Source organism: Populus trichocarpa, chromosome 12, assembly GCF_000002775.5.
Source record: "Populus trichocarpa isolate Nisqually-1 chromosome 12, P.trichocarpa_v4.1, whole genome shotgun sequence".
Classification (NCBI taxonomy): domain Eukaryota; kingdom Viridiplantae; phylum Streptophyta; class Magnoliopsida; order Malpighiales; family Salicaceae; genus Populus; species Populus trichocarpa.
The window spans coordinates 1,855,833-1,882,299 of record NC_037296.2 but is presented as its reverse complement, the minus strand read 5'-3'; the positions used below and the strand labels follow the sequence as shown (position 1 = coordinate 1,882,299).

General features: G+C 34.2%; 4 protein-coding genes across 11 annotated transcripts; 1 reads left to right on the top strand and 3 right to left on the bottom strand.

Annotated features, from left to right (window-relative positions):
* Positions 1–1,652: 1,652 nt before the first annotated feature.
* LOC7464279 (uncharacterized) lies at positions 1,653–6,361 on the bottom strand. 4 transcript variants are annotated; one of them, XM_024581761.2, is made up of 5 exons: positions 6,059–6,361; positions 5,063–5,208; positions 3,565–4,767; positions 2,466–3,391; positions 1,653–2,115 (listed from the first exon to the last, which is right to left on the bottom strand). In XM_024581761.2, the coding sequence occupies exons 3-5, from the start codon at positions 4,748–4,750 to the stop codon at positions 1,762–1,764; spliced, it is 2,466 nt and encodes an 821-aa protein (XP_024437529.1). In that variant the 5' UTR covers positions 4,751–4,767; positions 5,063–5,208; positions 6,059–6,361; the 3' UTR covers positions 1,653–1,761. The 4 variants fall into 4 exon arrangements, with proteins under 4 accessions (XP_024437529.1, XP_002317783.1, XP_024437527.2 ...); XM_002317747.4 differs by lacking the exon at positions 6,059–6,361 and having other exon boundaries at positions 3,565–4,773; positions 5,063–5,695; XM_024581759.2 differs by lacking the exons at positions 5,063–5,208; positions 6,059–6,361 and adding an exon at positions 4,926–5,033.
* A 3,481-nt stretch (positions 6,362–9,842) lies between these two features.
* Positions 9,843–13,785, top strand: LOC7496402 (PP2A regulatory subunit TAP46). Its single transcript, XM_002318396.4, has 9 exons — positions 9,843–9,997; positions 10,106–10,228; positions 11,031–11,117; positions 11,284–11,388; positions 11,521–11,682; positions 11,962–11,997; positions 12,082–12,153; positions 12,796–13,076; positions 13,309–13,785. The coding sequence occupies exons 1-9, from the start codon at positions 9,899–9,901 to the stop codon at positions 13,559–13,561; spliced, it is 1,218 nt and encodes a 405-aa protein (XP_002318432.3). The 5' UTR covers positions 9,843–9,898; the 3' UTR covers positions 13,562–13,785.
* A 2,377-nt stretch (positions 13,786–16,162) lies between these two features.
* Positions 16,163–17,715, bottom strand: LOC7464278 (phytolongin Phyl2.2). Its single transcript, XM_002317746.4, has 2 exons — positions 16,456–17,715; positions 16,163–16,291 (listed from the first exon to the last, which is right to left on the bottom strand). Exon 1 carries the CDS (start codon positions 17,431–17,433, stop codon positions 16,639–16,641), a length of 795 nt encoding a protein of 264 aa, XP_002317782.2. The 5' UTR covers positions 17,434–17,715; the 3' UTR covers positions 16,163–16,291; positions 16,456–16,638.
* A 3,634-nt stretch (positions 17,716–21,349) lies between these two features.
* LOC7464277 (protein IQ-DOMAIN 21) lies at positions 21,350–24,659 on the bottom strand. 5 transcript variants are annotated; one of them, XM_024582904.2, is made up of 5 exons: positions 24,380–24,659; positions 23,955–24,052; positions 22,821–23,111; positions 22,295–22,657; positions 21,350–22,144 (listed from the first exon to the last, which is right to left on the bottom strand). In XM_024582904.2, exons 2-5 carry the CDS (start codon positions 24,039–24,041, stop codon positions 21,488–21,490), a joined length of 1,398 nt encoding a protein of 465 aa, XP_024438672.2. In that variant the 5' UTR covers positions 24,042–24,052; positions 24,380–24,659; the 3' UTR covers positions 21,350–21,487. The 5 variants fall into 5 exon arrangements, with proteins under 5 accessions (XP_024438672.2, XP_052302035.1, XP_052302037.1 ...); XM_052446075.1 differs by having other exon boundaries at positions 21,350–22,141; positions 24,380–24,633; XM_052446077.1 differs by having other exon boundaries at positions 21,350–22,135; positions 24,380–24,633.
* Between the last annotated feature and the right edge of the window lie 1,808 nt (positions 24,660–26,467).

The following is a 26,467-nucleotide window of genomic DNA, read 5'->3' as shown; positions in this document are numbered from 1 at the left end:
TAGTTTAGACCAGCTCGAGCCCACCACATTGGTGATTTGAGCTAGGATTAAGTCTGAGATCCACCACATTATCTCGAGGTTAGGCTAGAGTCCTATCAACAAGAATCCAAACTATATTGATGGATTCAAGTTAGCCAATATGAGTTCACCGTATTAGTGGTTTGAGCTCGGGTTAGCCTTGACGGCACATCACCTCAAACCTATTATGGGTCAAGATTGGGCATGTATCCCACCAATTCAACTTCAAATTATTGTTGTGAGTTCATTTTAGGCCAACCCGAGCCTACTATATTGGTGGTTTAGGCTCGGGTAATGTCATGGAGAACTTACTCCAGGTCTTAACCCCCAAATGAACTTCAAAATATGTTTATTAGAATGGTTACATATTAACAAGATCTTCGCAATGGTTCTAATGATGCTTAAATATTTGATCAGAATTGTTGGTGGAAAATATTTGATCCTCCAAAACATGAAAGCAAAAGGAAATATCACACAAGAGCAGCCCAATCATTTGGCACAGGAAACTTCCCCAAAAGCACCTGAAGAATGCATGACAAAACAAAGAAGAAAAGAGAACTATCCTATCCAACAACAATTGTCTTGGAGTCCACTTTGACAAAGAAGCATCCCCATATTCACAAAGAAGAAAGGTGCTGAATGTTTAAAATTTGTACCCACAATTTGGTTTCTTAAGCCGAATGCTCATAATGCAGTGACAGAGTAGCTTCCCTATATTCTCAAAAAAGAACAACCAGCAAAATACATGTTAGTTCTTTTCTTATTTTCTTGCCAACTTATGTGCATGAGCATGGATTTTCCAAAGCTGTTATAATCTGCGGTGTTCATTACAGTTTCCCTTGTAGTAGTCCACATTAATTTTGAGGCATGCTCCCTTTTCAGTTCAATTTCATTTTACCCTCAACTCTCAGGTAACAATGAGAAGAAAAGCTTTAGTTCTCACCTGTGGCACCAGGAAAGTCTCATAATATAGCCTTTGCTTACTTAACTCTACATAGATGAGGGGTAATGGAAGTAGCAACTGAATGTTTCATAGCTTTCTGAAATTTCACATCCCCCAGCTTCTAACTTCTCCAAGATCTTCTCAATAGTTTCTGTCTCCTGCATCAAAACATTTTAAAGTTCTACACAATGCTACAAGAAAAGATTTGGGAGCTTAGAAAATAAACACTCTTCTCCCACCTTCGCTTCTTTGTATGCCAGCAACATCTTTCATTTGCCATCAGTTTGGCAGCAACATTTCCTATCACACTTGTGTCCTTCCATCTTGTTTCTCATTTCTTTCCTCTCTGGGTCATACGGCCAATCTTCATTTACTGTGTCCTCTCATCTGATATTTCCATTTCCATTACCATAAAACCCCAAAGCTCCTTTTCTGCTATATAGATCTTATGTGATGCCATTTATTACAAAAGTTTCTTTGGTTTAGTTGGTTAAAGTGTTAGGATATTACCATCCTCTTGTGAGATTCTCAAGGTTTTGTTCACATTTTTAGGAAAAAATTTAAACAGAAAGTCATTATATATGAAAAGTACACAGTATTTGCTAACTGCAGCAAGAGCTTTGTGTGTACACTATGGACCCTTCTCTGATTGTTAATCAATTATTTGCTTGAAACTTGTTATAGAAACAAATAAAAGGCAAACTTTGTAATAAATTGCATGTGGCTTTCCTGAACAAAAATTCAACCATAGATTCATACATATATCAGTATAAACATTTATACTTCCTATTCGTCTATCACTACCTTCTCATACGAATCATTCCCTCACAAGCTAGAGTGCCCTCAAGATCACCAATAATTCGAGAAATCCGAACTTCAAGACCTCTTTGAACTTCCTGAAAAAGAATTTTTATGTTTTCAGCAAAACGCTTTATGTCAAAGCTTCCAGCAGATTTTTCGAGCTCTTCAGGGACCTCGACAAAACCAGATGCAATTTTGGACCGAACTTCCATCAGTTTCTGTCCTGTTGCAACCATGTATCTCTGAACCTGAAATGTTTCCTCAAGGAAATGCTCTAATGTTTTAGTTTCTTCCTTTTTCCTGGCAGTGCTAGTGTTGGAATCTCCTCGACTCATGTCCACATCATTATCATGCTGTAGTTCACAAATAAGAGAAATGGGAAAAAAAGCTGATCAGAAATTCAGAAAATTGTCTGTTGACAAACGATGGACCGGAGAGACTGATCACATGGTTTGTGGGGGGAAGCTGGACACATGGTAGGGCAGGAAGCTATGCCTATCATTGCTTCCAGTCAGTTTTCAACCAGGTTTGTTTTTAGTCTGTCGTCCCATATCTTGTAAAAATTTCAAAGTTTATCAAAGGAAATTAAAATTCGAATAGCGAACAATATCAAATACTGACATGTCAAAAGAAACATAATTGAAAAGGGAATTGACCAAAATGTAATAATTTTTGAAATGCACCAAAGTTATGTAGAGCTTACCATCCTTTTGCAGAGTTCATCGGTCTTCCCTTGAAGTGACTGGTACCTGTTAACTTGTTTATTAAGCAAAGACATCAATAATTTGAAGCCCTTTATCCCAGTTTTTGCCTCATCACTGTTCCCTATATGTTCACCACTGTCTTGCTTTCCTGCCAATCTCTCCAGCATTAGAAGTTGCTGCTTCAGCCTCTTTATCTTATAAGAAACTCCAAGAGCATGGAGATCCATCCTCCATGGTGAATTATTTGTCTTCATCGATGACTGGCTAGTCAATGCTAACTTTTCTACAGTATCAACCACCACTGGACTCGCACTTTCTTCCTGAGTACCACCGTGGCTGGCAACATCCTTTTCTTCCTCAAACTCTTTTTCTGGAGACTGGACAGTTTTAACGACATTCTTGAACTGGTTGTGAAGGCCTTCTTCATCGTCTTCTTCTTTTTCAGGATCCATCTCTCGAGATGTTTCCATCTGATGTACTTTTGTCCCTTGATCATTTTCTGTTGGTTCTTTCATTACATTCTTGGCATTGGAACAAATGGCATCATGGGCTACTGCCGGATCCTCTAGAGATGAACTTAAATTAGCCTTTTGGCAAAACTGAGGTTTTACTTGTACCTTGAGCTGCCTTTTCAATTCAGTTATTTCTTCTTGCCTCTCCAACAACAAGGCTTCCAGTTTCATGCTCTCATGCCTTATCTGTGAAACATCCCGGTTTAGCCCTTCAATGTGAGACTGCAGTCGCTTTGATTCTATTTCCATGCTCAGCGTTCGCCAACGAAATGCTTCTAATTTCTCATCTTTGAGTCTCATCTGTTCTGCAAAAGCACCTATCTCTAGATGATGCTTCTTCTCAATTGCAGCTGCATACTTTTGTGCTTCGGATCGAACCCATCCTTCCAACCGTTTGACATCAGCTGTAATAGCTTGGAAGAGCAAAGTAAGGAAAGGAATAAAAACATAGAAAAGAGGAGATCTGGAAAAGGTACATATAGATTAAGCATCAGGACTGCGATTCAGCTATGTATACTCAAAGCTGGAAAATTATTAGAGGTTCATGTTGAATCAAGTTAGCTAGAAAGCAAGGAAATTTTCTCACCTAGTTCATCATTTCCTCCGGGTGAATAGAGGTTAGAAAGTGGCGAAAAAGCTTCCGAGTTCTTTTGAAACTCAGGATTCTCATACTCAATATCATAATCAATTGACTGTGATCTGCCGTTCACAGCTTGTGATGCCCCTGTTTCAATTGGAGGATCATCCGATCTCAGGTTGGCGTGGTGAGAAAACATACTTCTTAATGAATGTCTCTCGTGCTTAGACTCTGAAACAGATTTCCACCTTTCTCTTTCTAGTTCAGCTTGCTTTCTTTTAGCCTTTGATAATTTAACCTCCTTTAAGAGCAGTTCCTTTTCAGTTGTATCCATCTTGGATTTCCTCAGCATTGCTGACAAGATCTTATCTTTCTGTTCCAAATCCTTTCTCATCTTCACAACTTCCATGGACAATTTTTGAGTCAGCAACACTGACTCCTCCTTTTGTTCTAAGACTGAATCAAGCTCTTGCCTTTTAGCTTCAAGCTGCCTAAGTGCTCTACCCATCTCAGCTTCAAGCTGCCGGTGGTTCGATACCAGCTCAAGGAAGGCGGTTTTGTGCTTCCAAAGATCAGTAGAATGCTCTTGAGCTTCACGCTTTGCCGTTTCTCTCAATTCTTCTGCAATCTTTTCGGTCTTTGCTAATTTTTCTTCCAACTCCTTCCTCTTATACTCTTCTTCCTCTACTGCCTTATCCTTGGACTGCACCAAAAGTTCCATCTCGTTCAATTTTTCATTCAATTCAGAAATAGCTTCTTCATTCTTCTTCTCGAGAAACCTCAATTCATTCATAAGAGCTCCAATGTGCTGCCGAAGCTTCTTCCTTTCGATCAACCAGTTCTGCTCTTGCGATGCATAGATACTAACAACTTTCTCGTTCGCTTTCGCATCTTCGCACCTTATTTTCTTCAGCTCCATGATCTCTTTCTTAGCAGTCTCCAGCTTATGAAGAAGCTCACATTGTCCATTTGCTCCTCCTCTCTGGATTTTCCAAACAAGCAATCCCAAGAGTTGTGCGCTTCCTTGAAGCATTTTATCGCATAATTCTGACCATCTATCGTCTTCCTTATCAGGCCTTGTCAAAACTTTGAGGGCTAAGAAAGCACAAGAAACACCAAAATACATTGGATAGAAGCTGTCACTCTTCCCTTCCGAGACCATCAAATACGAACCAGAAACCTCCTTTCCATCCATTTCTCTGGAATTCTCTTCTGTTCCTTTCAAAAATGTTAATGGGGGACTAAATGTTAGGACTCAATTAAGGGTTTAAAACAAAAAAATGTTTAAGTTAATTCAGGGAAATAAAAACTGCTAAAAGAAGCAACTTTAATTAGATGAAGTCATTTACTAATAAGAAACACATATATACCTGGTGGTCTAGTACAAATAATTGAGGCAAAAAGCATCTCAATAATTGAGAAACAGTGATGCACAGTGCACTTTAATGGATACAAAAGGAAACATGAATTTCCTTTATTCAAGAGCAAATAGCGCAGATGAACTTACCTCTGTAGACTAATAAAGACTTCCTCAACTCCAAAACCAGAGGCCGATACTTCAGGGAAAGAGATTTTAGCTCGAAGACAGCAGTATTCTGATCCACTGGAGGCCTCAAGGGCCACCTTCAGTCCTTTTTCCACCCGCAGAAAAACCTGTACAGCATTTTATGATGTGAAAGTTATCCTACAAAAGAAAGGCCAGAGAATGCCGAAAGCATGTCTATCTTTACACATGGCCAAGACTGCAAAATCAGTTAAAAAGGGATACACAACAGAGCAGAAGAAAACTACAAAAGCTTCCCTAGTTTTCAGTGAAAACTGACCACCCAAGAAACCCCCACATCCACTATTTTTCAGTGCCCCTTTCCTTCTTCGTCTCAGGCCATGAATCTCATGGGAAACAAAGCCCTAGATTCCTGGTCGTTTGTCACCAAATACATTATAAGATTAAGATCCAAGAGTTGAAGAAGAAAAAAGAAGCTCATCTCTATCAAGAAAGTCATTGGAATATAGTATTTATCCAGAGTGGCTTGCCTGTCTAGTGTTCCATATCGTACATTATAAAATTATTGAGTGTGTCTAAGCAATTACTATATCTTCAGTTATCATAAGATTCTTTCAATATGAAAAGGAAATTTTTCTGTTTTGATTACAACTCTTACCAACCCCTAAAAATTAATCAACATATTGCGCATGGTATCAGCATGAGAATTATGAACCACAAAAGCTTCACTAACCTACAGTCTTAAATGGAATATGGACCACACTGTCATGACGTTTTTTACCATTGCTATCTTATACCTGCAAAACTGCGAGTAGTCTTACGGCTATAAAGCATCCCTTATTCCCTTACTTAAATGAGAGAACTAGAAAGCAAAAACCCTTTATCACTACCTTGCCCTAAAGTAAGAAAAGGGGAAAAAAACCTGATAAAGAGACATGAAGAATCATATTCACATCACTGCAACAGGCAGAGTTGAGATGACAGTTGTTTTTTATGTACCTGGAAAAAGATTTGAGGGGGCTACAAAATTGGTGATGGGAAATTTTTGAGCGAGAATCAAGAATATCTCTTTCAGTTCATTGACATCATGATGAAGCCACCTAAGAAGCAAAGTCTTCATGGGTCCAAAAGGGCTGGCCTCTTTCTCAATTTGCTTCCCTGGTTGGGGACCTGTAAAGCAGGAGCTTGTTCAACAAAAAGCTGTACAAATCCATTTCACTAAAGCAGTTTTGTATTCTTTTATTTAACAAGATTAATTATTTTTTATTGATCCCATTTCCAAGATCCGCCCTTGGAACCTGGACTTGATGTTGTTGGATTCCTGAATTTGATTGTATATTAAGCAATTCCCTGTCTCCAACACCTATTGGCAATTGCAACTTGCCTGCATCAGAAGGATAATAGCCTCTGTCATATTAATGTATCTTAATTGTACGAGCTGCCTTGCAAAGATGGCAACATTTAGGCCTTTGTCTCCTATGAAAAGAAAAAAGAAGTCTATATAATTTAAAAACAAATTAATGTTTTTTTTTATATTTTTAGATTGTTTTTTTATATTAATGTTTTTAATATAGTAAGCATAACATTTATAAACCACACCTTAGTGCTATATCTTGCCTTTCTAAAAACAAATATTGAACTAAGGTAAGTAATTGTTTGAAAGTGTGGTGGAAGATATTTTTTGAAATAGTTTTTTTTTTGAAAATATGTTAAAATAATTTTTTTAAAAAAAATTATTTTATTTTTTATATTAAAACATCAAAATCATCATAAAATATTAAAAAAATTATCAATTTAATATTTTTTAAATTAAAAATATTTTTAAAAAACAAAAAAAATATTATAATTTATTTTATTAGAATAGGATCAATATTTGGGAGAAAAAACACTACCAACCAAACATTGTACACTTTTTTTGAAGAATGTCTAATCTTTTTTTTTTTTTTTGATTATCGTGGGTGTCCGGGCCAGCTTGCACGCACCTCGACTAATCCCACGAGCCCTGAAGTTAACGACCATGTAAGCCTCCAGTGGCCATCATATGAGCGTCCACAGGGTTCGAACCTGAGACCTAAGAGGGAGCAAACCCCTTTGTCCCAAGCTCTTACCACTGGGCCACCACCTAGATGGTTGAAGAATGTCTAATCTTAAATGATTTTCCCTATAGCACATCAAACATTAAATGCCAAGTTACAACTTGTGTATTCTTGATGTGATTTATTAGATGTTTGATATTTTAATAATAATTATTTTTTAAAGTATTTTTTATTTAAAAATATATTAAAAAATTATTTTTTTATTTTTTAAAATTTATTTTATAATATCAATATATCAAAACAATCTAAAAATATCAAAAATATTAATTTAAAATAAAAAAAAAACAAAATTTATTATTTTACAAAAACACTTTCCAACCTCAAAAAAACAAACACAAACGGCCTTAGTGTTGTGGAGTCTCTAGGAAGTGGTAAAAAATGTCCTCTCTTTTTCTGTCTTCTGTGATTGAGACTGAGGCCTTACAGACTACAGTAGTGCAGAATACAAAGTAGAGAGTCGACATGATCATGTGCTCTTTAGTTGTTGACGTGGAAAAATTATCATTTTCTCACTAAGTTTTTCAAGTGGGCTTATGCTAATTGCCTGTGATTGTTCTTTTATGTGTTTCCTTCTTCTTAGAACAGCCTAAAATATGCAGTAACTTCGACCTCCAAAACCAAAGATTGAGCCTTTGATGTTGGAAAACAGATTTAATAGAGCCGTTTATTATAAAACAAAATCAAAATCCAAGTTAATGGTAAGAAATTTTGATCTTCATATGCAGGAATTCACCCAGAATACCCTTAATGTTAATAGTTTTTCAAGTGGGCTTCTGCTAATTGCCTGTGATTGTTCTTTTATGTGTTTCCTTCTTCTTAGAACAGCCTAAAATATGCAGTAACTTCGACCTCCAAAACCAAAGATTGAGCCTTTGATGTTGGAGAACAGATTTAATAGAGCCATTTATTATAAAACAAAATCAAAATCCAAGTTATTTGTAAGAAATTTTGATCTTCATATGCAGGAATTCACCCAGAATACTCTTAATGTTAATAAAAAATAAAATAAAAAATGATTTACATTTAACACCTAACTTTTAGCCGACAAACCAAGTTAATGGGCCTGTGAGCACGAGCACAAGATATAGCTGGAAAAGCATGGTAAGTAACAGTGTAATACCTTAGCAAGCATCAATCAATCAATCATAGTTTTGATTTTAAAAAACAAAAAAGTTAAAATCATATTAAAAAAATCAATTCAAGTTTTAATAGATGTTATACGTGTTTGATATTATAATAATAATTTTTTAAAAATATTTTTTATTTTAAACTATATTAAAATAATATTTTTTTTAATTTTTAATTTTTTTTTACATTAGAACGATAAATAAATATTAAAAAACTAATTTAAAAAAAAATTATTTTTTTTAAAATACAGTGTGGTAGCAAAGACAAACAAGTTATAGGATGATTTTTTTAAAAGGCAATACGACTTATGTTTTGAATAAAACCAAGTTTTAAGAGCTCGTTTGTTTTTGTGTTTCAAAAATGTTTTTGAAAAAAATTAAAAAAATTTTATTTTTTTCTTTGCTTCAAATTATTATTTTGATGTTTTCAAATCATTTTGATGTGCTGATATTAAAAATAAATTTAAAAAAATAAAAAAACATATTATTTCAATATATTTCTAGATAAAAATAACTTAAAAAAAATCATTTATCATATTTCCAAATCAAAACCTTAATATACCTGCCAACTAGCTTTGTACATGACAACAAGTGACGAAGGGGCCTTGTCTCATGGCTACATCCATGGCATAAAAGTAAGATTGCATTTATCAAAATTTTAAAGGTAATTTAATTAATTAGGTTTTGAATTTATTTCTTATTAATCTTAAGTTTAAGTTTTTTCAAAGTCACTGAAGATTTATATAATCACTTACTTCAAAACATGTAAGATTAGATGAGTACATACAAACTAACTCGAATATCTACACTAATTAAAAAAAATTACATTCATCATGTTTTAGGACAGATGAGAAACTAAATGTTGTTTTTTCTAGACCTGCTGGGAAGCATCTACCTAGTTTCCAGTTTGGTAATAATTGTATATCATCTATCTCACAATCCATCATCTTTTATCATTTTTATAAATTATGTTGTGGATCTCTCGTCTAAAATTTAATTAGGAAGTAATTTAGTTTAAAAAATTAACTTAATTTTTTTTAAAATAAAACATTCTTAATTTAACTTTTACATATGATGTAATATATATATTAATATTCAAAGTGATAAAATATTTGTTCAGATTAGATTATTATATAATATTTGTTGCAATTTTAAGTGTTTGTTTTTGTTTTATAATCTGTATTTTAAAATGGTTTTTAAAATATTTTTAGTTTAAAAATATATTAAATTAATAAAAATTTTAGATGATTTTAGTGTTATGATATCAAAAATCAAAAAATTATTATTTTAATTTTAAAAAATCTAGTTAAAAAAATTTTACCCATCAAAATTAAAAATTATGATGTGGCACTGTATGAGTGGAGATTCCCGTGACAAAATAAATAAATAAAAACACAAAATCAAAACCTCCCTTTACATTGTATATATATTTCATGCAGCTGCCTCTTCTGTCCTCTAGCATTTTCTCTTCCAAAGATTATTATTATTATTATTTTGGAAATTAATAAGTTTATAAAAATAGAATTCCGATTCTACCCTTCAAAATCCCAAGTTAAAAATCCCAAAATTCAAAATCCAAACCAAAGACTAGGGTTTTTTTTTTTTTTCCTTTTCTAATGGGAGAAATGAAAACGGAGGACATGCCCCTTCCTTCCCTCTTCGATGAAGCTTCAAAAATCCATGTAAAAGCAACCGAATCTGGTTCCAGTGATCAGGTACAACACTTCCTCATTAGCGTTTTCAGGAAAGTTTGTAACTTTTTTTTTTAATTTAGGGTTTGATTTGATTATAGGGTTTTTATTGATTCGATTTGATTTTGATAGGAATTGGTGAAGAAGGGAATCGAATCTCTGGAGAAATGTGAGGAAATGATTAGTAAACTGGGTCTGTTTTCTTCTAATGAGACTAAGGAGGATATTAGCACTACAAATCTCAAGTATATTCTGGTAATGTTTAAATTTGTTTGATTTAAAAAAAAAATTATTGTTAAATTTTGAAAATTTAGAGGTTTGTAATTGATGGGTTGGTTAAAAAAATTGAAAAGTTGTTTTTTTCATGGGTTTTTTTTTTATTCTTAATTTTTGGTGGAACTGGATTTAGGAAATAAAATATATTGGTGAGTTTTTTAGTATCAAAATGGGACTTTGATGTATCATGTTATGTATTTGGTTTCTTAGTTGAAATGTAAGAGGCTTATATGATTAATGGGTAGGTGAAGTTGGAACGCTTGAGGAGGGGAACGAACAGTGTTGTTGCTGATTTGGTTTTTGCTTTGTTGTGTATGGTGAGGGTTATGGTATGGTGCTTTGTTGAATAAAATTGGGGCCATTGAAAGTTTAAAATGGTTGTTGGAAATGTACCCTAGCTATACAGGAGAAGTCTGAAAGGTTGTAACTCTTAGTGTTGGTGATTTTTATGTTTTATATAGGGTGTGTGTGGTGAATTAGCAAGGTCTTGAAACGAGCCTCAAAGCATGAATCTCTTATAAACTAGTGGATATTGCTGGTTAATTTCCATTTAAGATCATTACCAATTTCATGTCAAATGTAACCTTTGAAGCTCGAGGGTTTCTTTTATTCATTTAATTGACAGTGATGAAAATGATTTTCTGGGATCAAGTTGGGAATTTACATGTAAATGGCTGTTGTAACTGTTGAATTTATGAACTTCGTAAACTTGCTACTTTTATATCAAAATGAATCCAGTAAGATGAGTGATTTCTAACTTGATAGCTTCTCACAATTACAGGTGCCATTCTATCTGGCAGAGCTGGCTGAAAAAATTACGCAGGATGATAGGATACAAATTTTAAAGGCTTCCCAAGCAAAGTTAAAGGTAATTGCTGTTCATTATCCGTATTATATAGTTCAAAGCTTGTCTGCTAACATAGCAGCATCCAGCAGAGCTTTCGGGCATATTTTTCCCTCAATGCTCAATGTTTTTACATATTTAGAGGTTTTGTTATATATCAATTGATATTTATGAAGGAAACTTGTTTTAGGAATTCCTCTCATTTTGTGAGGCAATGGAACTTGTACCGGAGGAGGAGTTGCAAGCATCTTCTCAAGGGGCTCCAAATACTTTTGTAGATCGAAGGGCCCTAAAGGTAGCTTCAATTCTGTCAATTCTCTTTCACTGAAAAAATAACTGTGCTGCATCATAATCTTCTTGGGCTATCTTTGCAATATGGGGTTTGTTTAGCACTCACGCTCACAACCCCTTCCTGTGCCTCCTACAGATTGCCAGATACAAACGCCAAAGAGCTGCTGAGGCAAAGCTGGAGGAAATAAAGGAGTGGAAAGAGAGGCGTGGTCGTTCAACTAAAGCTGCAGCGGTATCAACTCCAGTCGAGGCAGGGGAGGAAGACGTGCTGGATGATGATGGAGAAGAAGAGCGAGAGGTTAGTTGTTATCCATGCTCTTACAGGATAAGCTGTGGAGATGACCTGAAATATTTAGGACATTGCTTATAATTTTCTCCATGATGAAGATAGTTGTTGGTGTCTAGTTCATTTTTTTATTAACTTGTAAAGTAGAAGCTAAGAATTTGACTAAGATTATGCACCTGTTATTAACAGTTCTACATATATATTTTTTTTTAAAAAGTTGTATGTATAATTTGTAGTTTTTTATCTTTTGCAAAGTTGAGTGTTGAATCTGCAGTATTCTTTTTTGTGCAGGCTTGGATTACTACCATCTCTTTGGCTATTTGTAAGGTTGGTATCATATATCTATAGTCTCTGTCATGTTCTACTTGTTGATCATATCCAGCTTCACACCACTGTATTACCACTCTACAGGCAATCGATCTACTGGAAATGTTAAAGAAGGAGGAAGAAATGCTTTTGGCTGTAAAGGAAAGACAACTAAAGGTATTAGCACACTCAAATCTGAAGTGGCAGAGTTTTTTTCCGTTGTGCTTTTGGAGATCTATATGCTGTATCTCTGTCTAGTGAATTTTTTGGCTTTTGTAAATAAGCTGTGATGAAGCAAATATCTAGCAGCCATCATTTTATAGTGGAGAGATCATCTCTCAGAGGTTAATTTTCATTTTTTTCATTAAGCACCAGAAGAAGACTGTCAGATTTAGAGCTCTAGTGATTATTGTCAAGATCATTTGATGGAACAGTAGTGTGGTGCTAAAGTTTGCTCCATGCCTTAGTTAGCTTGCATCGTTCGATGCATTTGCATTATCATGTGGCCACGATCCTTTACTTTCTCCATCATCAAATACCAAGGTCTTTTTGACATGAAAGTTCAGGTTCTTAATAGCATTGCATTGTGTCTTTAATCGTTTGATGCATTTGCATCATCATGTGGCCACAATCCTTTATCTTCTCCATCAACAAATACCTAGGTCTTTTTAACATGAAAGTTAGAATTCCTAATAGTGGCATTGTGTCTTTAATTGGAATCTTGGTTAGCATTGTATGATTCAGTCTTGATGCTACTTGTTCCAGATGAGTTTTGTTGCATGAACATGGATGTAGTAATTATTTTGACGCATGTTTCAGGAAGGGGGCAAAGCTTTTTCCCAGACTATTCTTGATGAACGTGCCAAGAAAGCTGAAAATTGGCATCGTGATGCTGCAGTGAAAGCAAGATATACTCAACCAGCACAGCCTATCACATGTGCTACTTTTGCTCAAGATGTTCTAGAAGGGAGAGCAAAGGTTTCGCAAGCACATGATCATAAGCACGTGCCAATTACATTTGGACCAGCAAGTCTTGTGGGTGGAAGCCTAACTAGCGAAAGGGAAAGGATGAGAGCACAGGTCTTCCAACCTGGCCATAGGTATTTTTCCATGCCCTGATTGTTAACAATTAAATCGGATGCCTGCTATCAAAACATTGTATTTTCTTTCAGTTTTGTCGCTTAGGGATGGAGGAGGGAAGACTTCTAACATTTATCTTGTACTTTCTAATGAAATTAGATTATAATTATTTAAATGTTTAAGTATCAACAGGGAATAGTTGGGCTCTTTCCCTTATTTTAAGCTGTCTTGAATTTTAATATTATGTGGAAGGTTACCAACCATGAGCATAGAAGAAGCCGGGTTAAAGGAGATGGAGATTATGAATAAATGGCAAGAGAGAAATGCTGAACTCATGGAAGAAGCCAACTCTGCATGGTACAAGGACAATCCAAAATCAAAACTCAGTGAAGAAGATGATGATGAAGATGACGATGCTGCTGTGCAGAAAGCAAGAGCATGGGATGACTGGAAAGATGATCATCCTCGGGGTGCTGGCAATAAGAAGCTCACCCCTTGTGGTTAAAGTTGGTGGGTGGTCTATGTATCTGCGATGTACACTTTTGAACATAGCTAAAACTCATCTTTTGCGTCTCAGATACTGCTCTCACAAATTTTGGATTGGTGTTATCGTTCCAGTGTTCGTTTGAACAAGTTACACCATGTATTATATCTATCTCAATACGAATGAGAAAACTTGTGTTCACGTAGTGTCTGCCAACTTTGTTGTTCAAAGTGGCTTTTCTCTCACTTGTATCTTTTGTTACTTGCTTTTTCTTTTTTCGTTCCCATTTTTTGGTTTGAAAATATTTTGAAGTTTTTTTTTTAATGGGTAATGGGTGGCACTCCTTCCCCAATTCTTAAATCTGAACCCCCATCTCTGTGAATTACACTATGAAATACATTCCTATGCAGAAACCAATTTGATAGTTCTAGACTGGGGCATTGAATAATAACGTGTCTTCTTTCGAAATTTGTGGATAGAAATTAATGTTATGGCTAGATTGTTGGGTCACGGAATTTCAATTCTTGTGGCCTCAAGGCCAGAAGGAAGATTTGGAGATGGCTGCAAATTTTCGAGTATCTTGGGTGTGTGGTGACTTGTAGGGTCCCAAAAGCATGGACATTTCGATGATCTTATCTTATAAAGGATAGGGACAATCAGATACTGCAATAATATTATAGTGCTTCTCAAAAGCATCCCCAGTTTTTCAAAGTGATGTGATGTCAAGCATTGTCTTTTAGCAACTTTTTTTTTGTCCTGGTTTAATCTAGTTTATGAAGAACAAACTCAGGAGAATTTCAGTAATATATCAACAGAATATTTTGAATTTCCTTGACATAGTCCTCAAATGCAGAATGATTTGTGTTGTCAAAGATTCCACGTTTTGCCAACTTTTAATAAGGTAGATAATCGACTTAACTAATGAGGTTTTATGAAAGCAATGTGTTATGCAATAAAAGCCTCAGATACCTAAAAGAATGTGCTTCGAGTAAAGGTTTATGACAGATCCAATTCTCATGCATCCTCCATGTGATTTTTCCCTCCTTTGATACAGGGTTTTAATCAACTTTTACCCTTCAAGAAATCCAAGTTCCCTTGGAACTTCAACCATCTAGGGAATTGACGGTATGGATATCCAAGTTCCCTTGGAACTGCATGCATCTTCTTTGTTATTTTGTTAAGCTGACATCTTGGCTTCAGGACTGCAAGATAAATTTAGTAAAGACAACCCTTTCTCACCAAAGAAGCATATCATCTTTGGAATAGGTAACCATGAACTCCCCCCCAACAAATGAATTTTCAAATTAGAAGCTGGAATGCTTATATTAGGAATTACAACTCAGAAACAACCGAAACCTTGATGGACTTGCTGAGCAAAGCTTTTATTAGCTGTTTTATGGTTCCTCATTACGTAAGCATTCAGAAGAAACAGCTCCTTGGTATGTGTTAAAGGATTAACTGACCAAAACTTGAGAATGGTTTTATGCAATTGAGTTTGACAGAACACACTCTTTCAAATGAAATAGAAAAACTTGGAATAGTTTACTAAAACATGAAAGAGTCAACAGTACAGGTAGAAGAGAAGGGATCTAAAATCTCATTATCATGGATTTTAATCCAAGAACTAGCCTAGAGGCATCCCCTGTCATTCAATACATGGGTTCAGCAAAAGGATGACTAATGTAGTCAAAGACAGCAGTAGCTAAATGACCTCGCCATGCATGCTTCTGAAAGTTCTATGAAATGCGAAAATTCTATGACAATGGTAGAGTTACAAATTTCCTTGTATCTGAATACAACAGCATAAAAGGCTGGTTCTCTGCAAGTAGTTATTTTGTCTGAGTATTTTTCAAGTTCACTGACTGATATGAGGAGAATCAATCTCCTTGTCACACCATGAGAGAAATAATGCATTAATAATTTAAAAATAATGACAGAAGATCTTCAATTCCTTGCCTTCAAGTATGTCAAAATCCTTTCACTTAGTTTACAATGACACTGCGAGAGCTTAAAATGTCTCATGTCGACTTCGATAAGATGTTCATCTCCTATTGACTGAAAATTGAATAGGAAGCTGCTAAAGTAACAGCAGGTAATTGATATCTAATTCTCAAATGAAGAATCCACCTTTTTATCGTGAAACAAGTATTTCCTTGCATCATACAGTGACCAAAAAAGATATGATAGATGACATACAGAAAACAAGTGGATGCAGGAGAATTAAAATGAGAACTAGTTTTTTGCTCAAACAGGCAACGGTAGTTGATTGAGTTCTTTAATCTGCGTGTTGGAGAATTAGTTTTATACACTAATGGAAGGACTACTGGCATTTAGGTATAGTAGAAAAACATGCATACCTACACGAGGAGATTATGAGAAACTGCACCACCCCTTCTACCATACAGACTGCGCCAAAAAAACGCCAGAAGGTAAAGCTCTGACCTGTTTGCTCAATCTAATTTCAAAGGATCTCTGTGTTTATAAAAATGTCACTACAAACTTAGAACTTGCTTGTTCTGCCATTTTGAGCAGGTAGTGGATAAACATCCATAAATAAAGTCTAATTGGTGATCTAGAAGAGACAAGACAACAAGAGTAAAATCGGCAATGTAACAAGATCAATTAGAGACAAAACAAAAAAATATATATTGCAGCCTGACCAAGAAGTCCCAGTGAAACAGACATTCTGAAAAAATAACTTTCTGCTCATGCGATCAAAAAGCAACAGAACATCAGCAGATTCATTGACAGCTGACCAAAAAGGGAACAAGACAACATCAGAAAAAAGCCTGCATAATTTATATCTCTGGCTTGTATATATACACATCCCACTGCTTTAGAAGAATGTGCATATGAGACATTGGAGCAATTTCATTTTTCCAGAAATTGATGGTACAAAGAGATGAAGAATTTACCATGCCATGACAGAACTCTGAGAACCAGTCAATAAAAATTATTCTAAGAATCCAGTTACATCTTCTTCTCTATCTTGGATGTAGAAACCGCAACCAGCTTCAATGTTAATAACCAATATACAAGCAGAACACCCCCAATAAAAAAAAGTACATCAATAGCATCCCCGTTTCAATACCTTCAATTCAACCATCAATGCACTTAAACCCCCTGCAAACCCACAACCAAACCCCACACAAAACAGCACAAACAATCAAATCCAATGTCAAAACCACCCAAACATGCTTCTTCCAAATCTGTTTAGCCTTTTGCTTACCATCCCCCATATAAAACCCACCACTCTTTTGTATCATCGAAACCGAAACCTCCCTATTTCCATGCTCACCAACACCATTCTCCTTATAATTATTATTATCCAAATCACCACCATGATGATCTCCATTAGCCTCTCCAGATGGCTTCTTCTTCATCATCATCAAAACTTTAGTTGGCTTTGGAAGCAAAGGTCTGATCACAGCTCCCTTCCCATTCGTCGAATCCAAGTTTGGATTCCTACCATCCTTTGATGATTCCTCCATTAAAGTATTCACCAAGTCAGCATCCAGAGCCAATATCTCCCTAAACATACACCGCAATTCTCCTTGGAAACAAAAGGAACCAATCTTTTCACCATCTTTCATCATCTTAGACCCCCAAAACTCCTCAAAACCATTCTTTACACGGTTCAAAAACCATAAATGCTCAGACTTCTGGAGATTCTCATCAAAAATAGCAAAATAGGCAAAAGGGTCATCGATTAAGAAAGTGTAAGTCTTGTTGCGGATTGTATGAGAAAACATGGAATGGTTAGGCGGGGTTTTCTCTACGCATCTTTGACCAATGATTTCAATTCCTGATTCTTTTCCCGGTGAGAATTCAGCAACAACGGTAGGTCCTTTAGCAATGCAAGCGTAGAAAACATGATTTGGGTTAGAAATCATTGGTGGGATTTTGTTTTCTCGATCTTTAGTGAACAAAGGAAGGATCTTTTTAAGTGGAAGGAATTGAATTCAAGAGAAGAGAAGAATTTTGCATTGCGAAGTTGAAAACTTTTTTACTTTTTTTTCTCTCTCCAAAAAAATAAAACCCGCTCTCGTGTCTCTCTTTCTCTCTCTCGTTTTTGGGTGTTTGGATTCTTGCTAGCTTGGTTGTTTACTTCTCTCGCTGGGGTTTGGAAATGGAGGGGAAAGGAAAAGAATCAGAATCATTGACTGGATTGTACAAGAAATAGAATAACCGCTGTCTTTGTCAAACTTTTCCTGCCTAATTACATAAATGCCCTTTCAACCTCTTCGATTGGATATTGCAATTTTGTGACCTGTCCCTATCGTTTGCATCAGGTTTTTCTACTTGATAAATTATCTCATTGCAATATTATCCCTTACATTGCTTCAACAAAATCCATCTCCCTCCTTCCAAAACCTCTCTCTCTCTCTCTCTCTCTCTCTCTCTCTCTCTATATATATATATATATATATATATATATAAAAAGGAAGAGTACCTTAGACTTGATATTGCTTTTATGATGGATGATAGTTTTTGTACTACTTGCACTACCAGAAAATTGATAAATACAAACAGAAATACCGAGGGAATATTTTCGTCGGTAAATTTCCGAGGGATTTTACCGACGGAAATATTCCCTCGGTATATACCGAGGGAATTACCGTGGAAAAAAAAATTAAAACAAAGCAAAAAAAAAATGATGACGTGTCATTTTTACCGACGGACTTACCGACGGAAAAAATTCCGTCGGTAAATTTGTTGGTAAATTGTGAACACTGTTCATCATGTTAATTACAAAGGGAATCACCGACGGAAAATTCCGTCGGTATTTTCCAGAGAGTAAATCACCGACGGATTGAAAAGTCGTCGGTGTTATTTGGCGGTTTCCTGAAAAAATTCAATTAATTTAAATTTTTCATTTAAATATTACAGACGGAATCACCGACGGATTGAAAAATCATCGGTAATTTTATGGCGGTTTCTGAAAAAATTTTACGAAATTGAAAATTTAAATTAAATATTACCGATGGAATTACCGACGGAATAATTAAAAAATATTAATATTTAATTATCCGTCGGTAAATCCGTCGGTAAAGCGTCCCAATAAAAAGCCTGAATGCCCTTATTTCACAAGAGACAGACTCGATTCTTATTCTTCTTCTTCTTCTTCTACTTCTTCTTCTTCACTATATGTAAAAAACATCATTAAGGTATGTCTTTTTCTTCTTCTTCACTTTATGTAAAAAACATCATTTCTTATCTATTTCTTTCTCTTCTTTTCTCTCCTCATCTCCTTCTCTTTTCCTCCATGCTTGGGTATGTCTTCTTCTTCTTTCTTCTTTTATCCTCTTAGTTTTTTTTTAATTAATATGCTTAATGAAATTTTTTTTCTCTCCTTAGCTTCACTTGCAACTACATTAAGGTAAGATTTTTCTTTTTTCTTCTTTTTTCATGATTTTTTTCACTATATTTGTTTTTTATTTTGTTTTTAATTGTTTTTGTTCTTAATAATTGTATAAATGTTGTTGTGAGATTTTTTTTTCATATGAGATCAATTTTTAGTAGATTTATTTATAAGATTTTTAAATTTTTAGCAATTGCAACTTCATTTTTTTCATATGAATTAATTTTTTAGTTGAATTTATTTTTTTATTTTATTTATTTGTTGCAAATTTGTTTGAATTGATTTTCTTATTCTTTTTTCCAAGCATTTTGAGTATATATTATACAGTGTTAATTTATGTTAATTTAATTATTTTATAATTTTATAAAATGACTTTTTTTTTTAATGTTTTTCAATAATTACCGACGGAATTTCCGCCGGTAATTCCGTCGGTAAATCCGTCGGTAAATCCCTCGGTAATTCCGTTGGTAATAAAAAAATTATTACCGACGCGTCTTTTCCGTCAGTACATCCGTCGGTAATTATATTACCAACGGATTTACCGACGGACAAAACATAACCGACGAACGATTCACCGACGGATCATTTCCGTCTTTGATTCCGTCGGTAATATAATTACCGATGGAATATGTGTCTTACACCGACGGAAAAATTCCGTCGGTAAAACTGTTAAATCTTGTAGTGTTGGAACATGAACCAGACACGATGGCTCCATTCTTGAGAGGCCTGATCCGACGCTTCCTTGCTAGTAGAATAAGCAATTCAGTCCTTCCATCTAATCGGGTTCCTTCCTACACATATTTACAGACTCTTGATGCCATCAAGAAGCCAAAATCACAGGAAAGCAGAGAGGATGAAGCCTCACCTTCTCAGAAATATAATCTTGAATCCATTCCAGGGCTGTAATCTTCTCCGGTGACCCATTCATCTTCGTCATCAGAACTACCCCAATCATTCTTTTACGATATTCAGTTCTCACATTTGTTATAAAGCAGATGCTTTCTGCTCAATGTATAAGAATAGAATGATAGGGGTTAATGGCATTCAATGTATCTTTTAATATTTTTATTTTTAAGAAAATTATGTCATGACCGCTTGCATGTTTTTTGTGTGGATTATGCATGGTTTCATCTGGATACAGGCATTTTTGTCCTTCTGATGCTGTTCCCATCAGCGGAGTTCTTGTCGAGAAATAGATAACGAAGGCAAGGAGCAATACAATTGCATATGTTAAAATTCTTGAAATGAATTTCTTTTAATTTTATGCTTTAATATTTTTATTTTTAAAAAAATTATTCTTCAAGTTTTTCAATTCACTGTTTTTTTCCGTGGGTTACCCTAATTATATACTCCTAATTGCTAGGTTAGCACGTTTACATGGGTTGATCTTGACTTTCATTATTCAATTTTAAATTGTTTTGTTATTGAACTTAATAATTTAATTAAGATAATATATGTTTATGGCTTTTTTAACTTTTATTAAATAAAAATATATTTTAAAAAATATAAATTACTCGTATTATGAGATTAAATATCTTAATTTTAGTTATCCATGTAATCAAATATTAATTTAATTAATTAAGTATGTATTTAAGCATTTTAATTTATGATTGATATTTTTTTATATCTAAAAAAACATTGGAAAAACATTTATATTTATGTTTTTACTAAAAAATATTAATTAACCCAAGACGATTGGTTTTTTTATTTTTTTTTCATGAATTAATATTTTAAAAGTCCATATGTATTTATCATACTAACTCCTAGAAACTAAAAAAAATCCACCAATAAAAAGTAGAAGTGGAATCTTTTATAAAAACTAGTTTTCTTTGTATGTGTATTATTCAACTATGATTTATATTAATATTTTTTCATGAATTGATCTGATATTTAATAGTTAAAAATTTTCATTTATATATATTAATAACTCCTAAAATAATAATCTTTAAAATATCATACAATTTTAATATAAACATTATCAAAATTAAAATAGCTTTTTCGTTTGTTAAATTCATCAAGTGTTTGTGCCTATTTTTAGGAATAAATTATGAATCTATTAGTACTAAATCTAAAAACTTTATTTCTCTCTTTCATTTCTATTTTCATTTTTATGATTTTTACTTTTATATTTTTAATTTTTTTAAAGCAAATTCAATGGTAAAAATAATTCGTGTAAAATCAATGGCTAAGATTGTCTTGGGACTTTGAAAAGGCTTCTGAGGATATATTTGGACATATAAAAATAAGAATTTTCTAAATTCTTTGTATTTAAGAAAAAAGAAAAGGCAACAAGAACTGAAATTCCAATTTTACCCATTAGTATCCACGCAAAAAATAAAATAAAATAAAATAAAATCGAATCAATCATCATCATCATCATCAGACATGACTGGAGTTTTGAATCTGAGTCCCTCTTGATGGAAATCTCAGGTCTTAATCCATGACTCTTATGTGTAAACATAAAATATTTAAACCAATATCATTCCACAGCCTCAAGGGCTGGAGTTTTATAGCATTATCATCGCAAACATGAAACAATAACAAGCAATAAATAGTGTATAAACATATCATAATCGTGTCACTCATCAACCAAAATCATTCCTCCATCCATGACCATCAAGAGGAGGCAACCTCCAATCATCACCGCCATTGAAATCAGGGCTATATCCACCAGCATGTCTTCTCGAATGCAGGCGCATCCCGTTATGTTTGGGGCTAGGACTTCTTGGAGCGTGATAAGTTGTTGTTCCACCACCTGAACTGGAAGAATCACAACCTGGACCAACAATGCTTGAATCTTTCTTGGTGGATGGATTCCACAGAGGTGTCGCTGGGGCACGTTGCTTGATCAAACTTTGAGAACGCACTTTCGCCTTTGCGGACTGGGTCGGAGCCATGTAGCTACGTACATTGCTTGAACTTGATTGCCATTGGGGTCGATTCGAATATGGATTGGTGTCTAGCATGCCCATGTTGGGATTGCTAGTGCCTGTTGGGGTCACCATGTCCATCTCTACTGTCTTCTCGGACATGTCCTCTGTGGTGGTCGTGGTTGTAGTTGTGTTTACTGTCACGTAAGACCCTTCATTTGGACCCGATTGACGCACGTTGTATGATTGTGCTGACATCCATCTCTCAAGCCAATTCCATCCCCATTGCATCTTCTCGTGTTCGTTCACAAAATGTCCTGTTTCTTTACCATTAGGACTATTTTGTGAGAGTAATTGTTGCTGCTGCTGCTGCTGCAATACAAATCCAATCGCGAGAATTCATTGGGGTTTTGCCTTTATTTTTGGCTCACAAGTTGTTAAGTTGTTAAAATCATCTCCTAAAATGTGTTGAAAGTGACCAAACTTTAGCTAGGGCTAATTTTAATGGAGCGTGTTACATACCTGGAAGGCATAAGCATAAGCAAGGGCTCTCTCTCTTTTCATGACAGCATCATGCTTCTTTGAAGCATTTTCTTTGAAATTATCTGAACTTTGATTCCTCCTATCCCATTTATAACTCTTCAATGGATTCTTTGGATTCATAAAGTCTTCGTCCACTGGTAGTCTTCGTTCATCTTCTTCCTCTGTCTTCCTTTGAAGCTTCTCGTGAGCTAATTCAAGTCTTCTTGCTCTTACTCTTGCTTGCACACGAACAAGAGCTTGCATGCTTCTCATTGTCATTTGTGCTTGCTTTCTTACATTGTGGCCTCTCACTAATGCTTGGAGCCTCACCAATCCCTTCAATGCGCGTAAGGCACGCCGAGCCTGCAGAATACACATGACTAATTAAAATGTAAAACAAAAATAATTAATTGAGTTTACAGGGACGCAGGCTTCACTGTACCAACTAATTAAACTATTTTCATCGTTGTAATTAATTTACCAGATTATATTGATCAAAATAAAGTGAAATGAAGAAAGGGATTACAAGGTAGCCCCTATAGAATGATTGTATGAGGATGGCAGCTCTTTCTTCCTTTGATTGTCGTCCATAACCAGCTAAGCGAACAACTTTAGCCGCCGCTTGAGCAGCTACAACCGCAGCTTCTGCTGCGGCAGCAGTCGCTACTGCCACAGCAATGGCATGATTTCTATCTTCAGTTACTGGAGTTGATACATTGCTCTCATCATTTGTAACATCAGGAGAACTTCCAGTAGGAAAATGCTCTAATGACACAACTTCTGGAGCCTCATGTTGCCATTTCTCTGCGTTGTCTTTCTGAAATACACACATATCATGCCATCATTTGCAATGATGTCAAATTAGTGATCAATTATCATAAAATCATTAGCTGGTTTAATGCAATCAATTAAGATCAATCAATTTCAGGAACAAGAAGAATTTCTTTTTCAACTATTTACAGCAAAGAAATTAATAATGTAATACAACAAGCTTCTCTTTGGCATGATTGGGATCTAGCAAGGCAATGCACATGTGGATGGAGATTGATGAAAGGAAATCATTGGTGGCATGACAATAATAAGTCATGAAGGATTGCAACATTTTGACAAGGGGACCATGTGTTCCTCCTTTAAATTTATGGACCTAGCTACAGATAAAGGGTAGGTCTTTGTTTAATAGGTCCGTCGAGATTGTTTGGTAACACGGCATGAGCGTGTTTTTAAAAAATTAATTTTTTTATTTTATTTAGATTATTTTGATTATTGATATTAAAAATAAATTTTTAAAAATAAAATAATATTATTTTAATGCATTTCTAAATAAAAATTAAAAAAATAATTTTTAATAAATGATCGTATCATTTCCTTTTGACAACTGAGCTGAGAAAGATTGCACAACTGTATTAATAATGATGATGATGATTAAACAATCATTAGCAATAGTGTGATAATGAATTGAAGTAACGTAAAATAGGAAAACACAACATGAAAATCTTAAGGGGAAGCTATCAGATTAGAACAGAAGTCTTACAGTTTAGGTGTACCAAATGATCGTGTAAAACAAGTTTTTGTAAAGATTAACTTTGCTTATTACTTAAGCATACACAAAAGCATCCCATGATTTATCAAAAAAAGGATCTAAATATGATGTAAATTATACCTTTTTCCCTACTGGTAATTCCTTAGGAGATGATGATTTGAACACTCTCTTCACAGATGTAAACCATCCTTTTCCTTTCTTCCCCATATCCGTTTAAACTGATGATCAGCTTCACATTGATCAGTTATCAATCAAGTATTCACCAGAAAAAGAGAGACAAGGATAGTATAATCAAGAACACAAACAATCTGGTATATAAATAGGACTAGAACAGGAGTCCTTTCCTATCCATGAACTCTCTGTAATGTTGCATATATTTAGCTTCAACCCAGAAGAGAAAATCAAACGAGTTAACAATGCAAGCACATAATGACAAACTCAAAAACCATTACAAGAGAAAAGAAAGCTAGCTAGGCTAGATCAAAGGGTCACACTTAAAGACACATGCAAACACACACACACATTGTGTGTGTGTGAAACCAAACCTTGAGAAACTTGGGATGAGTTGATGATCAGTAATATTGGAACGAAATTCACAGCTCCCATCTTTCATTGTACACGTTCATTCCAAACAAGGGCTTTGTTTCATTCATAGAAATTAGCATAAGAAGAAGAAGAAGAAGAAGAATAAGGCTAGTTCGTGTAGAGAGAAAGAGGGGAAGGATGAAGAGAGAGTCAAGAGGGGGGTGAGAGTAATAACTAATAACTGTAACCCACGAAATTCGCCGTTAGTATTTATGAAAATCACGGGCCCTCTCTTTTGGTTTCCTATCACGGGCTGTATAGAGAAACAGCGCCTGTTGACGTTCGGTTAAATATATTAAAATTATTATTTTTTAAAGTGTTTTTTATTTTAAAATATTTTTAATATTAACGGATTAATATAATTTAAAAATACAAAAAATTAATTTAAAAAAATATATATTTCACGATAGTTACTTCACTACCTCCAAAGACACATTTAATATAAAACATTAAAAAACCTAACAGAAATCAATTAAACACTACACGTACTCATAATCTATTTAGAATTTGCACAGGAAATTTATAGATAACATTTATCTATGCTAAATTCATAAGAGATATTATAATCGGATTATATTTTTATTACACAGTAAGATTATTAAATTGCTTTTAAAAGTTATTTTTATTTAATTAACATTGTGGGGAATTTTTTAATTTTTACTTTAATTTTAAAATTGGATATATTAACTAAATTGCCCCTAAATTTAAATTCCCTAAGCCTTGCATCCAAGGGTGTTTTTTCATTTCTCATGGTTTTTTTGTTATTATTAAACTGGATTAAGGACAATTTAGTCTTTTTTTATTTTTAAAAATTATTATAAAAAAAAATGTTGGAGCGAGCTATACACACGTCAGCATATGGGTCGGCCCGCACTATTCAAGCAGTACGTGAACTGTCGTCTAAAAAAGGAATATCAATTCTCAATACGACGTTGAAAGATACATGGCACCCTCTTCCACTTGGGGCGGTGCATGTGGTGGTTACGGTGACAATTAGTCATCGATGGCCCCTTCTTTTTCTTTTCCTCTTATCACCCCCATTCCCCTTGAATTTCATGTTGACCATTAGAAAAATTCAGGTTCTTTCTTTTATTTTATAACATTTCAAGCTTGGCCTTTAATGTTTTGATTTCTAAGTTTGATTCTTAGTCTTTTTATCAAATTCTATTGTTTCTAAGTTCATCCTTAAATCCATGGTCTTGATTTATAGTTTTTTCAAATTTGATCCTCATTTTTTATTTTTATTTTTGTTTTGGATTATTTTGTGAGTTTGATTTTTCTTTTCAATTTTGTCATTCTATTCAAAGTTTGATGATGTTTAAAGTTTGGCCCTCAATGTTTTGATTTCTAATTTTTATTCTTAGTCTTTTTATCAAATTTTAATTTGTTTTTAATTTTATCATTAGATCTACAATCTAGATTTTTTATTTTTTCTTAAATTAGATCCTCATTCTCTTGATTTTTATTTTTTGTTTTGAATTATTTTGTTAATTTGATTTTTTCTTTTCAATGTTGCCTAAAATTCAAAATTTTAGGTGGCCGTCTTATTTTTTTTAAAATTAGGTCTATATTCTCTTAATTGTTATTTTTTTTATCATTTTGTATAATTGAAGTTTTTTTATTTCATCATTCTACATTTGATTTATTGGGAGCTGATCTTTGTAGTATTTTCCATATTTTTATTCTCATACTTCCATCTTCATAATTTGTAGCGGCCGTCCATACTTTATAGAAAATGTTACCTCATCAATATTATGAATGTGGGCCATTAATTTCTCCACCTTGTTCACTATGCAATTCAGGCTCTTGACCAGTGATAGTTTCCTTATATCACATCTAGAGTAGTTTTCTTTTAATATTTGTGACAATTCAAAATTATGTCTATATTCCATAATGGTGAATTTAGTAGTGTCGGCCATCTTATTGTTAACAAGTCCTGTAATTCAACATGCTTTATGGTTAGGCTCAGGCTTTATGCAAAACAGGTATTATAAAGCATATGCCGTAAAGGCAATTTCTAGTTCTTTTATGTAAGACAAATGGTAGAT

What these genes read in the sequence shown, in the direction of transcription:
- LOC7464277 (XM_024582904.2), bottom strand. Translation starts at nt 24,041, where the DNA reads ATGGGGAAGAAAGGAAAAGGATGGTTTACATCTGTGAAGAGAGTGTTC. An exon ending in AATTACCAGTAGGGAAAAAG is followed by an intron (nt 23,112 to 23,954) that starts GTATAATTTACA and finishes TGTGTATTTCAG; the next exon opens with AAAGACAACGCAGAGAAATG. An exon ending in CTTATGCTTATGCCTTCCAG is followed by an intron (nt 22,145 to 22,294) that starts GTATGTAACACG and finishes TTTGTATTGCAG; the next exon opens with CAGCAGCAGCAGCAACAATT.
- LOC7464278 (XM_002317746.4), bottom strand. Translation starts at nt 17,433, where the DNA reads ATGATTTCTAACCCAAATCATGTTTTCTACGCTTGCATTGCTAAAGGA.
- LOC7464279 (XM_024581759.2), bottom strand. Translation starts at nt 4,962, where the DNA reads ATGCTTTTTGCCTCAATTATTTGTACTAGACCACCAG. An exon ending in TATTTGTACTAGACCACCAG is followed by an intron (nt 4,768 to 4,925) that starts GTATATATGTGT and finishes TGAAAGGAACAG; the next exon opens with AAGAGAATTCCAGAGAAATG. An exon ending in CGGAGGAAATGATGAACTAG is followed by an intron (nt 3,392 to 3,564) that starts GTGAGAAAATTT and finishes TGCTCTTCCAAG; the next exon opens with CTATTACAGCTGATGTCAAA.
- LOC7496402 (XM_002318396.4), top strand. Translation starts at nt 9,899, where the DNA reads ATGGGAGAAATGAAAACGGAGGACATGCCCCTTCCTTCCCTCTTCGAT. An exon ending in CTTCCCAAGCAAAGTTAAAG is followed by an intron (nt 11,118 to 11,283) that starts GTAATTGCTGTT and finishes AACTTGTTTTAG; the next exon opens with GAATTCCTCTCATTTTGTGA. An exon ending in ATGGAGAAGAAGAGCGAGAG is followed by an intron (nt 11,683 to 11,961) that starts GTTAGTTGTTAT and finishes TTTTTTGTGCAG; the next exon opens with GCTTGGATTACTACCATCTC.